At 47.7% G+C, this 18,275-nt stretch overlaps 1 protein-coding gene across 1 annotated transcript; it reads left to right on the forward strand.

Annotated features, from left to right (window-relative positions):
• The first annotated feature begins 36 nt into the window (after window positions 1-36).
• marchf5 (membrane-associated ring finger (C3HC4) 5) lies at window positions 37-18,169 on the forward strand. The gene is made up of 6 exons (XM_084709208.1): window positions 37-392; window positions 7,550-7,752; window positions 14,468-14,598; window positions 14,774-14,957; window positions 15,583-15,749; window positions 16,370-18,169. The coding sequence occupies exons 1-6, from the start codon at window positions 349-351 to the stop codon at window positions 16,484-16,486; spliced, it is 846 nt and encodes a 281-aa protein (XP_084565334.1). The 5' UTR covers window positions 37-348; the 3' UTR covers window positions 16,487-18,169.
• Window positions 18,170-18,275: the final 106 nt, after the last annotated feature.

Raw genomic sequence — 18,275 nt, forward strand, 5'->3', positions numbered from 1 at the left:
GTGACGCAGTGCGCATCGCCAGGTCCTTTGCGTTACCTCATAGACAGGCTGTCAAGCGGTCACACCGTTGTAAAACATATTCATGGCAATTAAGTGTTTGCAAGATTCTATCTTAACTCACATGACAGCAAAGTTACGGGTTAGTGTTGGATGTTGAAAAAGCAAGCCTCCTCATTATTTTGGTGAGCTTGCACACTTGCGTGTCGTTACAAAACAAAAGGCCTGATCTGCTGACCGACTTTAGCTAGCTAGCTTGCTAGGCCAAACACTGCAGCATAGCTGCTTGCTAGCTAGTTGGCTGGTAACTAGCTAAGTATTGTTGTTGGGTGCTTTCAAATTGCTTCGAGTATGGCGGAACAGAACACGACGGCAATGCAACAAATTTTGGACAGGTGAGTAACTTACTCGACGTAGGGATTCTATAAAGTGCGAATGTTTAAACGCTTAATGGCCAGCTTAAAGCTTGCAAGCTTAGCTTTCAAGCTAACAGCTACATGGCCCTGCTGTCTTACTCAGTTATCAGCATCACGGTGTCCATGAATATTGAGTCAAAAGTAAGTGCTTTGTGATTCGAAACCTAGCTAAATAATCAAAAACGTGGCCAGATTAATTTCACAAAGTGTCACAATTTTCATGCTAAATTTGCTCACATTTGCAAAAAGTTTGCCAGGCAGGTGTGTCCAATCGAATTTGGAAGCGGATGAGCCTACTACACTAGTACTAGCTGTCTGTCTGGTGTGTTAGGGTGAGGGCGTGTCTCCTCTCCAAGGTCTCATCAATAACTTTTGACTGAATAAACACGACTGCACCAGCATCAGCCTTCTCACCGTTTGCCTGTTTTTTTTTTTTTACCCCGATAATGTGGACCAAAGTAGTACTCGTAACAGTCCAGGGTTAAGTGTGTGTATCCGACTACTCAGTCAGCAACGTCACACAGTCAATTTCTGTAGGAAACGACAATAAAAAGATTTACTTATTTTGAAGGTTGTCAGTATAGTCTACTCGGATGTACACTCCTTTATAAAGTAACATAGCTTCACCAGTTATTGAGAACAGGGAGATTAGGGCAAAATGCATGATATTAGCCTAGACCATGTTGGGAAAAACAAGTGCAATAGTATTTTCAATTTGAGATTTAACTAATTAAATTATCACCATTAAATGGCTATTTAACATACAGCTAAGTGTTATTTTCTAAATTATTAATATGGCACACAATTTATTTTGAAATGGATAGTCCATAGCCTGGAGGCCAATTTGACTGTCATAAAGAGTAGGGTAAAGTCATCAAGAGTAGGTTAACGTCATAAAGAGCTATTTGTCATATAGTAGAGCCTTGTGTTCAACTTTCCATTACCACCCTGCTTTCTTGCTCTGAGCTGTGCAAGAGATGCCTAATATTATTCCCTTGATTTTTCAGGCGATTTGTAGTTTGTTTTAGCACCTCATTCTGGGTTGAGTATTGAGTGACCTCTGGTGAATAACATGACAGTGGTTGAGATCCAGCATTGAGTTATAGATCTGTTGTGGAGCAGGGCTGAACTGCCTGCTCTGACCCTACTAACACAATATTTGTTTCATCTGGATAGTATTTGGCAGAATATTCCCAGCTCTTGTCTGAGTGGTATAAAATACATAAAAACTGCCTCAACAGTACCAAAGTGCATTTGTGAGCTGTTTTTCTTGAATTAGACATTGGCATCAGAAAGCTCAAGCAGTCTAACCCTGTCACATAACATTTATTCATTGAGCAGACGCTTTTATCCAAAGCGACTTCCAAGAGAGAGCTTTACAAAGTGCATAAGTCACTGCACCATTAACGCACCATTTTTTTCTATTACTGTGTCAAAGATCGGAACTTAAACTATGTTTTAATTTGTTGTTGTGAGGTCTAAGAACTGAAAGGAACCCTTTGTGAGAAATGTACATCGGTGCTGCATGCTCGTGGGGCACCGTGCAGAAGCAACAACCCTGACGTTGTTTGAAGAAACAGATAGCAGGAAGAAGTATATGCCATGTTTTTAGAAGGTTGTGTACTGGGCTCTATCTGTGACAAACACAAAGCTCCACGGGCTCTTATCTAGGCCTGCCACTAGCAGCTGACTCCCCCTGCAATGCAGTGTTTCAGGAATAGAGAAGGGAGACACGCTTTAATCCTGCCTGACCTTTTACTGGCTCACACAACCTCCACCCCCCCCCCCCCCCCCTTTTCCTGCCTCCTATTCTTGTCTGCATTTGGCCAGACTGTCTTTTATTTTAACCTATATTTCCATCTCTAATCCTATGGGCTTTTTCCAGCCAACACATTTTCATCCAACAGACACAAGTGATTAGAACGAAGTGTAAAGTCAGTGCTACTAGGTGCCGTGTTTAAAGTGGGTGTGATGGCTATGTGGGAAAACACATTAGCACACTGGCATGAAATGCGATCCTTAGCGTGTCTTGTGACTTTCTCAAGCAGAATACAGGGGACTAGCCGGATCCCATCCACCAGCCAAACTAAACCAGTCAAATATAGGAAAGACCCCACTTGGTGCAACAGGGCCAGTCAGACTGGAAACAAAAACCATATGGCAAGTCCAAGCCTTCTTTTTCCATACAGGTGTTAAAGAATAACACAATAGGCATGAAGTACCTATATGTGCTACACTGTGTAGAAATGAACAAGGTTGTCATGGAGTAGTCCTAGATGCAGGTGTTTTTAGCAATTATGGAGTAACTATCCTTAGCAATGTCTTACAGTGTCACTGCACGTTAGCCGAGGGAGCCAAGCTGTTCATTTGCTTACTTGTTTGTGAAAAATGAGTTGCAGCTGAGGCTTGTTGTGAGCCCGAGTGTATCTCACTGTTGTGGAGTGGATAATTTCTGTTTGTTGTGAACTTGAGGCAGACAGGGTCTGTTTGTTTTGGAGGAGAGGCAGACGTGCAGAAGCCCCCAGACCGTATCCTTTATTTGAAACCTTTGTGGGCCGGGATCCGGTGCTCCTGCTCTCTGCCTTTTGTGCTGCGGAACCTCTAGTTTTCCCACAGTCACGTGACCACCACAGACTGAAAGAGGCCTTTGTGGAATAGCTTAGGCCCTTAAAGGGTGAGGGCCTGACTTGTGAAACGATGAGAAAATAGCTGTGCTGTCGCACTCATCTCTGTACACAACGTCAATCACAACCTCTCTACCTCCCGGGATGTTCCACCCTATCGTGTTGTCTGGCTTTTGTCTTGCACCTATTAGGCGGAGACCACCAACCTGTAGGTGAAATGCTTTCTTGGCTCTCAAAAGCCCCCAGATTTCTTCCCAGTAATTTTTGTTCATATATAAACACTTGTGTCCAATAGTAGCCTACTTTGGTTGCTGTGCTGCAGCAGCATTTATGCAGTCCTGGCAGATTAATACATGTCCTGCTTACCCTTGATATTTTCTAAGAAAGTCTCTTAGTGGATGGTTGGACAAAGTGCATTGTTGAAACAGCAAGACCTTACTCAATGTGACTGTTTAACATAAGTGATACACTGTAGGTCACCTTGCAGAAATGAGCTTCTGTAAAGCACTTCTCAATGCATGTAGATTAGAGTTATTTTTCTAGTACAAAAACCCCCACACTGAGCTAATTCAGAAGTACAAAAGCTGCTTTTAAATGCTGCTTGAGACATGTAGGACAGTCATGGTCTAACTAAACTATTGTTAAGCAGACAGCTGTCTCTTGTTTCAAGTACAGGACCAAGTGCCACCAACATTGAATTAGGGAATCCTTGTGCCTACCTGTATCTGTTTGGTACACGGCCTTACCTGCTTATGTGTGTATTTGGCTGAGAAGGGCCGAGGTGGGGGGTCGAGTTTCGCGGGGGGGATAAAGTTTCTCTGCTGTTGTATTGGGCGCTGTCATGCAGCGGGGCCAGGTTACGGCAACAGAATCTGGGAGAGCGCCCGCATCCGGCTTTGTTCTCCTGCCGCCGCCGCCGCGCTCCCGTGGAGACGTCTGTCCGCCGTTCCAATCAGCGTCTCATCGTCCCATTTCAACCCTCCCGTCTCTGTCCCCGCTTGCCCCTCAGCTCATGTTCAAGCGATCCCTTACCTTTCGGGGCCATTGTACCTCTGGACAGCTCAGGTTAGCCAGGCTATGCTAACAAATGTCCTCCGCTTGTTTCCATGGTCTGATGATCAGGAAAAAAAGTGTCCGTACTTAAACCAGGAAATAACCTGCTCCTCTATTTTGTCACCCCCTCAAAAGGAGGCTTGTTCTTCATGTGGTGTCTGCGGCCAACATCAAACCAAGTAATTTGAGATGTGCAGTGATGGGAAGAGACGATGGTAGAGGTCAGGGTGGGGATGGTAAAGAGGAGGGGTGGGGAGCTGCAAGGTCAATGCTTCTGTCCCAGTCTCAGTTTCTCCACACGGGCCGGCCCCACGTCCAGGTCACCTGAGCAGCTCGATCCCTGAGCTCTGGAGAGCCCTCCTGCAGTCTCATGGTTTATTCAGCTCTAGCTGCAGGATGGAAAATCAAGACGGGTACCTGATCGAGCGGATGTGCAGGGCCCATAACGGCCCTTCAGGGAGGCTAGGTGGCCCCCACCACCATGGCCCCCGTAGCAGTGCGCACCCAGGGCTGAGGGGCATTGACAGAGACGCCCAGAGATTTGGCATCCATTATGCAGGTCTGGGAGAAGGCTAGGTTTAATTATACATGACGTATTATGGGATTCTCTTCAGCCATGTCTGATCTCATCTCAGCCTCCTACTGCTCACATAAGCCTACGGGGGATGATGGACCAGGTCCAGTGTAGGAGGAGTGAGTGCATGGAGGATGCCCTAGAAGACTAGCACAACAAGACAAAGTAGCAAAGTGTCTAGCTTGATGGATCGCTGCTACCCACTGTTACCAAGACAATAGGGGATCTTAGGATGATACTTGACACTTAGGCTGATGTAGGGTGATACTCTGTGGGATGAAATGCTGTTGGTAACAGCTCATTCATCTTTCTTCGAAGGAAAACAAAAAAAGTCATGTGTTCCCTGTGGGTTGAACTGCCATGTGTTTTCATACAGACAGGAAGTAGAAGTCAGCTATACGTGAGCCTGTTTGGTCAGAGAAGGTTTGCCTGGTTTTCTTACTTGGAGATAGAGCTTCCAATTTTTTGCGTGCTGCTCAAATACTTGGAAGGTAGGCCATAAGATCAAACTTTAGCCTGGTTCAATAAACAGTATGAGCACTGTGGGATATACTTGGATACAGTTTCGATGCAGGTTATTGTTCCCATAAAATGTCATGAACGGCTAATCTTCCACGACAGAGTGATTAGCCTGTATTCTTATGGTACCGCCAAGATATGGCCATAACGTCCTAATCATGGCGCAGAACTCTCAGAGATGTCATAATGTCTGTGGAGACCTATACGAGCTGAAGACAACTGTCACCCTTTGTCACATCATATTAATAGATGCCATGATTTTATTAGAGGTGGAAATTAATCATTGCTTCATTCAGCCGCTCAAATGCCAGCAGCTCAAGGTTCAGTGTAATTATGGAAATTAGAATGCAAATGTCATAGAGACTGGACAGGCTGCAAATGGGCCTCAGCATCGATGGAACTTCCCATTGTGAAAGACTGGGAGGCTGAACATTTTATCTTGGATGCAGTCGCTGTAGTTTATTGTCTCTGGTTTTTCTCTGGTCGTCAATATTTAGTTAGCACTCATTTAGCCCAGTAATATAGTTCTGATGTCCTTGTGCCCAGCCTCAGTGGAGAGATGTGGTGTTTTTTTGTAGACCCTCATTAGTATCTTAGCTACCCAATGACACACTCTGGGCATAGGTCCCACACCACCGATTTATTAAAACGGTATACTCATTTTTCTACAAGGTCATGTTTGTAAGATATCTGGTATCTCCACAGAAGTTAAACTGAGACACTTGTAATTCATGGTGGTCTCATTCTGGCAGCCAAACCAATATGTCATGTGAATTTGTCATGCAGGGAGTGTGTATGATTAACTGGGGATCAGTCACTGCTCAATGCAAGTCATGTCTACTAATGTATCTTCTTATTAGTGAGTGGCCAATATAAGGTAGTCTGTGTCTCACTGATATTGCTCAGGCTGCAGCCATACCCCTTTCTCTTGGCCTGAAAAGGCATTCCTCTTTAAATGCTGTGTATGTGATGCTGTGTATGTGATGGTGTAGGATGATGGGAGAGGAGTATAGGTTGATTAATGTCTGGTTATGGCATGCTCCCTGGCTGTGTGCGAGGGAGGGAGGGAGGGAGGGATGAAGGAGGGGGGAGATATTAAATGATGGCTTGGCAACGGTTCAGGATACAACATCTGTCTGGATGTCACGCAGCTTGGCAAGCAGGGGAGGGAGGGAGGTAGTGTTGGAGACAGGAGGAACAGCATCCGTCTCACTATCTCCGCCCTCCCTTGTTTTACTGCCTAGTAGTTCAGCTACAGCACCCTATCAGCTGGGTTTACACTAGCCACCAAGGTACAAAGAACACTTTCAAGGGGAAGTATGCAAAACAAGCTGGTCAAGCGACAGACTTCCGACCATTTAATCTGACCCGTTTGTTGGATCGAGATACAGAGGGAAATGGCCAGTCCAGCCTGTTGGTTTTGACACGTTTTACTCTGTAAGGAGTGCTTGATATTATTTGCTAGTGTGCTTTTTCTTGTCCTTTTTTTGCTCCCTGTTGCTATTGATCTTGTTTGATTTGTGCGCCGTCACTGGCCAACTGCTTTTTAGTGTTGCTGCCAGCCACAGATATTCACTGTGGTGTCTCTCAGATGGGAGTCTTTTATGACTACCACCACTGTTGTCATTCACACATGCCTCCAGCATGACCAGCCTGACGCCCAGAACATGTTGAAGAGGGGACTGTTTAGCTGACAGTCTGCCTCCAGTGCTGCAGTCACCTTAAGGATATGGCAGAAATCTGACATTTTGACGTTTCTCTTGCTCGCTGTCTCTCTCGGACAGCTTCTTAGGTTTCCGAGGTGAACACCCGGGGTGTTTTGCTCCGTTAACCCTATCAAATAGAACATGTTTTATAAGGGATTTCATGACAAACTTACTTTGAGAGCTCAGCCGTACTGCTTTTGAAAGCTTGTCTGCAACCTAAGGGGGAATACAAGGTCCCGCTGATGTATGTTTGAATACACCCCCCCCCCCCCCCCCTTCCTACTCTCTCTGCCTGCCACTCAGCTCAGAAGGGGAGGAGCTTCTGTAGGCTTTAGTTCTCAGGCCAGGCCAGGCCAGGCCATCGTTATGTCCCATATGAGGGGAGTGGCTATGACGTGGCCCAGGCCGGTCTCTGCACTACCCTGGGAACAGCCGTTAATCATCCAGTGTGCTCACAGTAGCTTTGATGTTTACACAGGGGAAGGCCACGTAATCAGAATGCACATAAACCACAGGCATGCAACAGTCCTGATCCATTTGACAAATGATTGCTCGATGAGTATCTAATGATGGGGGCGGGGGCTGAAAACAAACAGTGGATGTGTTTGAGCGTGTCTGTCGGTTGATGTGTGGATGAACTCTTTCCCGTCTGTTTTGCAGGAGCTGCTGGGTGTGCTTCGCCACGGACGAGGACGATCGCACGGCCGAATGGGTGCGTCCGTGCCGTTGCCGTGGCTCCACTAAGTGGGTGCATCAGGCGTGTCTGCAGCGCTGGGTGGACGAGAAGCAAAGGGGCAACAGTACGGCGCGCGTAGCCTGCCCACAGTGCAACGCTGAGTACCTCATCGTCTTCCCCAAGCTGGGTACGACAGGGGAGGGATGGAGGACTGCATGATGAGGAGATATAAAACTAAAATGACCCAATAATGCTTCATAGTAGTTTTAACTTCCTCTGTGGAGAATATTGATATCGTTTTGTTCCCTGTAATTGCCAGTTTGCTTGAGAGTGTATTCGAAAGAAATGAGACTGCTTTGAAGTCCATTTGTACAGCATCAAGTAGCAATCACTCCTATTTCTACAGTAAGCACGCTTTACTGCCATAATGTCATAGCAACCCTTTTTCTCCTCTACTTTACAATATTAGAGCAGCGTTCAAGGGCAATTTCCCATGTAAACTGCACGTTCAAGTACTCCTGGGAGTACAGTCTTAACGGCTTCAGTCCGTCTTCATAATAACTGGAGAGTAGGAGCTGAGTCAAAACCAGGCAGCAGAGAGCCAATCACAAACCTCCGAAAGCCGTTCAGCCTGCCTTGACTCATAGCAGGTTTATTTACTGCAGTGCCAGTGTTGGGTGAAGTAAGTACACCCTTTCAGCTAGCAGAGGAATAGGAACAAGCTTGTGTGCCTGCCTATTATCTTGGCAAGCTCCAAGCCTGCCTGGCAAAGGGGCAATTGAGAGTAGCTGCCTACTGTAATTATTCCAACGCGTCAGAGTGACGGGAACATGAATTGTTTCCAAACAGAGGCACTGAGTCACCCTGTAAGCACACCACTGTTCCTCTGACGACTACAACTTCTCTCCCTGCCTTGATGACTCTCTTGCCCTCTCTATCACTCTCTCTTTTCTCTTTCTCTTTTTTCTCTTTGTTGTGTACTTTTCATTTCATTTTTCTCTTCCCTACTCTCTCCCTCTCTAGCTCGTCCCACTGCTTCGCTAATGACCGTAATCTCAGCTTTGACAGTGTCGGGGACGCAGAGACCTTTTTCTAAAGGTGAAATTCTGACAACGGTTCAGGAAATACCGCCTGTCACGCACATTTGTAGCACATCTAATTAGGATAGGCGAGCAGCCCTCGAGACTACAGCGAGGCCAAGAACGAGCGTCATTACCAGCTAAACGTTTTCTCCCCTCTCCTCTACATAGCCGGCATGCTCGAGTAGAGGTGCCACCTTGGAGCAGGTGGCGCCTGGCCACAAGACAATGAAGGGCAGCAGGAGGGCTGCAGGCCTGGTAAACAGCTCCAGGTGTATTTATAGAGGACCTGGCTGTGCTCTCAGTCACAGGGCTATAAGCAGCATGTTCTGCTCAGGGTGGACGACAGGACACGCACTCCCCACAGCCCTGCCTGGGAAGACGAAGCCAAAGGTCAAGCACAGGACTGTAAGCACAGGACAGGAAGCACGGGCTCATTTGCCGTCCAAACTCAGTGTACAGCCACACAAGGTTGTCAGAGTGATTTTTGAGGAGTCGTCTGATAACCATTTGTACAGTTTGCCCATTTACGGTACTCGCTTCCCACCTCATTGAAGGACCTGGCTTACTGACAAAGCCAATATTACCTTTCCTCAACAGTGGTCTGACTGAAGTATATACTATGAAATTTTACAATATACACAGACTAGTATTTCAAATAGTATTTACTGTGACCACACGTAAGTGAAGATGATTTGGTTGGAGGGCAGGCGTTCAAATGTCATCGGTGCTTGTTTTAATCCCTTGGCTAGACCAGACAAGGTCACGGGTCAATTTCAATGGAAAGTTTCCACACTCCTATTTGTCTGTCAGGGAACGTTCTGCCTCATCTTCTTATTTTCCCATTATGGAAATGAATGTGCTGCGTATAGATTAGCCTAACTGCATTAGGCTAGCCTAGCGTAGCAGGGATGGCTGACTGAATAACCTTGTCGCTGCGTCTCCCCAGCGGCCCGCCGGTTCTTCTGGTTCTGATTGGGGCTACCTAACAGCGCCTTGGAGGCCGTGGCCAGCTGTGAAATTGCGGGGTACATTTATCCAGTTTCCCCTTCAGTCTGCGGGGCGTATCGAGCGTGGAAAATGTCCGCTCAGTGTGGAAAACTCCGCCTCAGTGTCTCCTGATTGTATCCCAGGTGTCCCTTGTCACACGCACACACAGACACACACAGAGACACACACACATACTCGTGTCTAATCTCATCTTCCACCAGCTACCATTTCCAAACCGCCCCTTGACAGACCACAATATTGATATGGTTTTGGGGTTAGTTGTTTTCTCAGCCAGCCTCTTCCACCAGATGTAGCTGCCATGAAACATGTTTATTTTTCAGCCGCTCCTCTCACACAAGCACTCCAGAGTTTGTTTGTGTTTCTTTGTCTCCAAATAACTCTTGCGGTTTGACCAACCGCCATAGAACAATAGTCCTGAGGACCACGGTTTATTTTGAAAAGGGAAAAGCCTCTATCTGTCGCTAATGCGTTGAGAGAGTCTGCCCTTATACAGTCCTATTGGTAGGCCATCATCACTCATCATTTATTGAGGCTGGTAAACAAGTTAACCGAGGCTTTGGCAGGTTTACCGTCAGATGTAGCAGGGTATAGAAGTCTCTGACAGCTCTGCACACTGCCATGTAGAGGTGGACTGCTGCGTGGGAAGACCTGTGCACCCAATCACGTAATGACTTCCTGTACCAGGCAGCCAACCAGACAGGTGGGTGTGCAATTGATGTAGGAGAGATGAGAGATGAACCTCCACACAAATCTCACAAATCACCTTGATGTCAGGAAAGGGAAGGGAAGGGAGGGAAGGGGCGTCGAGGGAGTTCGGGATGGAGGAGAGGCATAGATAGAGATGAAGGAGAAAGAGACCATACTGTGAGGCTGCATCCCAGCGTTACAGACGCGGAGATGGGAAACCGAAGAGGGGCCCCTGTGATGCGGCAGACGCCGGCAGGCAGTCTGCCTCCTGTCCCCAAAGACGGGGGAGCTCCCCCGTGCATCTGTGTGCAGAGAGGGGAGAGAGAGGGAGAGAGAGGGGAGAGAGAGGGGAGAGAGAGGGGAGAGAGAGGGAGAGAGGGAGAGAGGGAGAGAGGGAGGGGGAGAGAGGGGGAGAGAGGGGGAGGGAGAGAGAACAAGTGCTCCCTTTTCAACCGCGTGTGCCAACAAACGGGTAGAGAGAGATGGTGAGGTGAACGAGTGAGGGGAAATGAGGCCATGAAACGAGAGAGATCGAGCGAGGGACGGGGAGGTAGAGTGAACGGCTCATCGCCCAGTGGTGGAGGAGACGAAAGCGGTGGGGAAAGTAGAGGCTGGGCTGCTGATGAATCACTAAAACCCCCCAGTACCCAAAAATAGATGGGCGCTCTGTCTCTTGGACAGCAGGCGACCAATCAGAGTGCTGATGATGGCATCACCTGGATCAGCATTCTGCCTAGCACCCCGTTCTCCTTTTGTTCTCCCAGCCTGCATCTGGGCCAGAATCTCCACTCGACTTCTCCCGAGGACATTTTGGGAAACACGGCAGCCCTTGGGTGGTAAAGCCTAATCCTGGAGGGACGTCACAGAAAAACGTGTCACTCTAGATAGACAAGACAATGGTGTGCATGATGGGGCATCCACTGCAGTATGTCTAGCTAAGAGCGGTTTCTAATTCGGACCTGGATAGTATTGGTCTTGCCATATTGTCGTCGCATAGCAAAATATGTTTATCCTTGAGAGGAGGGGTGCTTCACTTAGTTGGGCCACAGATCTTTTGAGCCGCGTCTGGGGTCTGGAGACATAGATATGCGTTAGTGCACTTGGAAGGGAAGAGAATGCTGCATTAGCACAATTCGGCTGTCTCCCTGCTGCAGTCGTCTGAGGCGAAGTGAAGGGTTGGGCCCTGCGTGGTGTACTTGCACACTGGGGCGCAGACAAGATTGGAAAGAACCAATGAACCGTGTGGGCTTTCTCGTCTGCCACATTTTTTTCTCCCATTTAGCTTCTCAAGAAAAGGTTATCGAGGTTACAAGGCTTGTCTTGTGTGTTTTCGATGACTTTGATTACCCCTTTTAGAAGGGGTGGTGCCTTCTCAGCTTGTTTATGAGGAGGACAGCCTTCCATGTGAGGGGGTAGTAAGGGGCCCTGCTGGAGCAGGGGGCTGGTGTCAGGAGTCCCAACGCCCTGGCCCAACGGGCTCTGTGGAGGCCAGGCTCATTTGCCGACCTGACAGGACCATCCCTCTCAGGACCCAGCGTCAGACTGGGAGGGTGTGGGTTTAGAGCCGCAGTGGCGGGCAATGGACGAGGACGGGCTAGCTAGCTGGCTAGCTGTAGCTGTGGGTGAACACGTGTTGTGCAGTGGTGCGCCTCTGGACACAGCAGAGCTAATGTCCCCCCCCCCCCCTCCCTATCATTTGGCTGCGGCTCTTTCTCCTTCACTCTGCTGGAAGAGAAGGTGCACATGCCTGCCCGGCCGTCAAGGAGGAAGTGGCCCCTCTCTCCCCCTCCTCCTTATTTTAATTATCTTAATTATGGAATCAAATGCCAAGGCTTGAAATGAATTGCTCAGCTTTTCCTTCTGCCAGCGGCCATTAAGGATGACCTAGTTCCCTCTGGTTGGAATCGCGTAATGCTTAGGCCGGGAGAAAGCGGAAGGGATTCCGACACTGTCATCAAAATATGCCAGATTAATGCTCTCAAGCGGTGCAAGATCAATCAGGTTGGCAAACACAGGTGCACTAAAGCAGAAACCTGGACAGACGACTTGCTGGCAGTATACTCGCACTACGCAAGTGGGGCGGTATGTTCGGGACAACTTAGGAAATGAAATGTGCTCTGATCCCAGATCATGTCTCACACTCATTGTTCAAATGCGTCTTTCTAACTTATAAGACTGGCTTTCTATGCTTACTGGTTTCTGAGACCATTCAGTGAGGAAGTATTTATTTTGGCCGGAAACACCAAACAGAAACAACATCCAAGAACAATTTTCATAGCTTTCTCCAAGGATAGAACATATACTACAGGCTTTCTGAAACCCTAAGCGTGTTAGAATTGGCAACATAGTTTGACCACTTGTGGCTTGCCTTTATAAATAATCACTTCATGGTGGTATGTTTATCCAAACATGTCATTAAAAATAGCTTTTTTCCAGAATGCTCAAAGTGCCTGAAGTCTAAACCTCAGAATACCCTGGTCATCTAAGAATAACTTGAAAAATTACACTATTCCTTTTAGGATAGTGGGCTAAAGATCCCATCGCTATTCCCCTCAAAAGATAATTTGTATGCCAACTATCTGACTTCTGGGGTGAATTTTCTTAATGGGAGAAAGTGTCTCATTCTTTCTCTCCCCAGGTAGTAACAAGCTGTTTGGAGTGGACATTGCCAGGGTTGAATGTCTGTCACTGGGTTGAAGAAGGCCAGTAATGAGGTCCACTAGGGGGTATGGGCACCACAAGCACCATGGTAGCGGGGTGCCATGGCAACGCTGTCACAATGTGCCTCGACAACAGTGCCACGTATTCAGTTCGTCCCCGAGGATATCTCTACTCCCCTCACCTACCAGAGCTGCAAATGGCACTGAACACAGCTCTGCGAGGACAATGACACTGCAAAAGATCTTCCAGATGCCCCTTATCTGTCTTTTTGAGGCAAACAGCTTAAGCTCAACAAGGGGGGGGGGGGAACATGAATTTGCCAGACAGGAGAGATGGGGTCCCCTGCCTTTCTCTGTCTGCCCTCAACAGTATGAGCTCCTGGGGCCAGTATTAATAGCATCTGGAAGGCTTGTATGAGGAAATCAGGTTGCCTTCCCGTAAATATTGCATGATTTCCCTGGAGTGGCCCTGGAATGCCAGAGAGGAGGAGGAGGCAGATGAGAACAGAGATGAAGAGGTCCCAGTAGTAAAGGAGAGGGTGCATATTTTGGGGGCTGTTTGAATATTGGTGTCAATGTGGACCACTGGGTTTCTCAGAGGTTTCTAATGATGCAGTCATTATATACACGTTTACAGGCAGTGAAGTCATACTATGGGGATTTGCCTCAAGGAAACTGGAGTCTGTAAGTCTGTCTGAGCCAGGGTAGAACTGTGACTTTAATTGAAATGCCGTTGGTCCAGGGCAGTGAGAGTAGCACAGAGAAGGGAAGAAAAGTCATGTTTTCCTCTGTATCTCTGTCGCCACACATTCCTTCATGTTTCCCAGTCCAACCCAATGACTTGCTGTTTCTCTGAGAACTGTGGCATGCCGAAGGAAGTCAATTCTCTTGAGCATTTCCGCATGGTTGAGGTCACCTTCCTTGTTGTGCTTCAAGAATGTACGAGAAGTGTGTGTGCATGTGCACTCACGTTTCCGCATTTCCACGTGTTTGTTTTCACATCGCCCTCGTTCCCCATTGTAGGCTAATTCAAGTGCTCCTATGTTTTTTAGCATTGTTGCGAAGGTGAGGATTTGAGAGAACTGAACAGCCATCTTATGACCCCTGCTGGACAGAGGCTCTCCCCTTTCTCCCCATCCCTCCCCGCACGCTTAGTACAGACCAGCAGTTCTGGCTTCCTTTGCAAGGCTAATCTCTCTACCTCGGCTCAAAGCATACATGAGACAGGGAGGCCATTGCGAGGGGAATGACGCGGTGCGGAACGCAGGTCCGTGATGTCTGTGTGATCAGTTGATCTACTGAGTGGCAACACTCAGCATGTTAGGCCATCCTGAGACGTCCTCCCTGGTATGCGTGAAGCGCCCTCGCTTTGTGTTCCTGTCTGCAGGTATGCCTGGGCGTGGTCCTGACCCGTGGTGTGTGTGTGTGTGTGTGTGTGTGTGTGTGTGTGTGTGTGCGCGCTCAGGTCCCGTGGTGTATGTTCTGGACCTGGCTGACCGGCTCATCTCCAAGGCCTGCCCCTTCGCTGCCGCCGGCATCATGGTGGGCTCCATCTACTGGACAGCCGTCACGTACGGTGCGGTCACCGTCATGCAGGTCAGACCACAGCCTCTCTCTCACACACACACACACGCCTGATGTTATGACCCCCTTGAGTCAGCCTCTCTGTCATCCTGTCTGGCATCCAATGCCAGTCCCTGTCTGCATTTGAGCGAAGGGAGTGGATGACTTCAAGGGCCGTCCTCCCCCCTCCTCTGCCTTCCCCTTCTAGGTGGTGGGCCACAAGGAAGGTCTGGATGTAATGGAGCGGGCCGACCCCCTGTTTCTGCTCATCGGCCTGCCCACCATCCCCGTCATGCTAATCCTGGGCAAGATGATCCGCTGGGAGGACTACGTGCTGCGCCTCTGGAGGAAGTACTCCAACAAGCTGCAGATCCTCGACAGGATCTTCCCAGGTCAGGACGCACCTTCACTCTGCCGCCGGGAGTTCTGGGACACTGCCCAGCCTGATGAGACCGCCGGGCGTGTCAGGGTTGGGACTATGTTTGAAAGCAGGTCGGGATATGAGATATCCTTTAGGGGAGCGCAGCTGTGATATTGTGGCGACGTTACATGAATGTTGCACCTGACCCCCCTGGGTCAACGTGTGTGTGGACATCGGAGCAGGCTGGGGTGGTCTGCTGGCACTGGTGTGAAGGCTGGGAGGTCCATTAGGGTTTTTCCACTGAGCTCATCATTAAAGCTAGTGATTGACGCTGGGGGGGGGAAACCAGACCCCCAGCCTCAGCCCGACCCTGCTGCAGCCTTTTGGCTGTGCAGGCTCAGCTTGCGAGAGCAGGTGTGCTCCTCCACCCCCACTGGCCTGCCAGCTAAACACACACATGCACACACACACACACACACACACACAAACACACACTGGCACAGATAGAGTAGGTGACTGACTGAATGTTTTTTGTTTAAGTTTTTTTTTTTTTTATCACTTTGCAGACTTGTCATGGCCTGAGGACAAAACTAAATAAAAACAGGAACAAAGCCAGTCACACTAAAGCCCTTCTCCTCCTCCTCCACCCCGTCCAGGGATTGGCTGTCCGGTGCCCCGAATCCCCGCGGAGGCCAGCCCCCTGGCGGACCACGTGTCGGCCACTAGGATCCTGTGTGGCGCCCTGGTCTTCCCCACCATCGCCACCATCGTGGGCAAGCTGATGTTCAGCAGCGTCAACTCGAACCTGCAGAGGACCATCCTGGTGAGGATGACCCTCCGTACCCCTGTGTGCCAGTAGGATACTCCAACATGTCATTGTTGTTGTCGTTGGGTGACTTGATGTGATCACCTTCCTGAGGAGTTATCCGTACCATCCCCTGTTGCACCTTGGAACATCTGCCTGCATAGCCTCCCCCCATCACTGTCCGATTTTAATCTTTGTCATCTTTAAGGCCAACCTTTACTTTCCCTCATGTGAACCCTGAAACTTTCACTTTCTCACACACACACACACACCTGAATGAGTGCTGACAGCCATGTAACCAGAGAGGTAGGACCTGTGTCAAATGACCTGCTCTGGACACTGGACATTCTGTCCTCTCTCTTCCACAATTCGCAGACAGACATACAGTCACGCCGGAACATGCACACACACAGCCATATGCATTATCCCCATACCCCATTCTCCCACTCATACTAGCCAACAGTGAGGTAAACTAGCCAGGAGAGGTAGGCTGTGTTGTTTTCAGGGGCTTATAGTATCCACCTCATCTGAAGAGAACATCAATGTATGGGAATACCCCTACTACTTGTATTTGAATTGACTGAACTACTTGTGTAGAGTAATAACCGCTAATGTGCATGTGTGTGTTTTACCTGCAGGGAGGTATTGCCTTTGTGGCCATTAAGGGGGCGTTTAAGGTGTACTTCAAGCAGCAGCAGTACCTGAGGCAAGCCCATCGTAAGATCCTCAACTTCCCCGATCAGGAGGAGGCCTGAGGACGAGGGGCTCCGGCTGGCAGGGGGAGCACATGACAGTGAACTCTTGAGTAGGAAGGCTGGACGATGGGCTAGGTGGTACCCTCTACCTCCACACAGCCTCCACACAGCCTCCACACAGCCTCCACACAGCCTCCACACAGCCTCCCCTCAGCCTCAGCTCTGCTCCGTGGACTCTTCTATCCACGCTGCCGCCAACACTATCATTACTGTGCTGTTGTTTGTTTTGTTTTTTTATAAAACTCTCAAAGCTTCACAAGGAGTAGACAGACGGACTATGAAGACTTTATCTTTAGAATGTGTGTGTGCGCGGCGTTGCACTCATTGACAAAACACACTCTTTCATGCACACAAGCTTTCATTTCCCTTGAATGTGACGTTGTTTTGTCACTGCAGTGGTGGAGTGGTAAGTTCGGAGCGGTTGCTTTTTTTTTTTTTACACCACGTAACCAACAGTTGTTGTATTTTAAGAGGCAATTTAATATGTGGTACGTGTAATTTAGAAAGTTTTGTAGTTATCAAAGATTGTTTTATAATGTACATTTTTGCCGTTTTGAAATTACCTTTGCCAATGTAAAGGGTGTTATGTTCAGGAATATTGTTTTCTTGTATGAAATGTTTTCTTTTTTTAAAAGTCATTAATAATTATAAAAATGTCACTTAAGGATAATTGAAATGGGTTGAAATCACAGTGAACCATATAGCTCAAAGCTCTCATAACCTGACTCTTTACTTCCTCTAGAACAGTCCTATAATACTCATATAGAATAAGTATTAATACTTAATCATTTAATAAAGTGCAAACCTGATAAGTAAAAAAGGTGTAAGTAAACTGTATAATGTTGAAATATTAATGAGGGTCTTTTTTCACACAGTATGCCTTGAAGTGTCTCTTTTGCTTTATCTCTCATTTTGTTGACATGTTCCTGTGATACTCTTTATAATACCTCAGTAGACCCTTATTACAGATGGCTCACTGGCATTTCTCCTATAAATCCCCCTTATGGCTGTGTCAAGTGTGTCCGTCAGTCTGTAATCAGGAGCTCTGAGAGGCTGCATGGTCTGCATTGGTACTTGGTGGTAGAGGACGTGCTTCTGAGGAGAGCTACCAGAAAGCTTGGTAGCACTGACATCAGCTCCATGACCTGTCATAGATTGTGTAGGTCTTGGGTGTTACAACTCCTTTGAAAACTTAGTCCACCGGTGCAGTGATGAGGTGACGCCTTTTTATTCAAGATATAAAGATTTAAGTCGAGGATAGGTTGTCCAGATGACATTTTGGTTTAAGAACTCTGTATGTGATGTCACCTGGTGAACACTATTGTTTGTGCTTCATCCATCTCCCCTTAACTGACATTCACTTTAACAACTCACATGTTCAGTGATATACTGTAGTACTGCCTCTTCATAGTTATTCCTGAATTTGAAAGGCTTGCCATAAACCAACAAACCACTTGAATATATATTGTGCACATCTCTAAGCTGTGCCAGGGAGAGAGATGAACTAGTCCAAAGGTCTGCAAATATGATCAGCTTGGCTTCTCAACTACACACAACCATGAAAGAAAGTCAAGTATGCCAAAAGAATGACATTGAAGTTGTGTAAATGTGTTGTACAGACATTGCTTGGGAATTTATAGTTTCATGGTCGATTGTCAATAAATGTATTTTTTCAAATCTTAATGTGGGTGTACTGTGTTGCACAAATATTGTCCAAGGTTTCAAAATATTGCTAATGCTAGATCTCATGTGATGGGTTTTACCCATTCAACCTCAATGTGTGTCCTTT

This window comes from Hypomesus nipponensis, chromosome 11 (genome assembly GCF_054491055.1).
Source record: "Hypomesus nipponensis isolate SF chromosome 11, ASM5449105v1, whole genome shotgun sequence".
NCBI lineage: Eukaryota > Metazoa > Chordata > Actinopteri > Osmeriformes > Osmeridae > Hypomesus > Hypomesus nipponensis.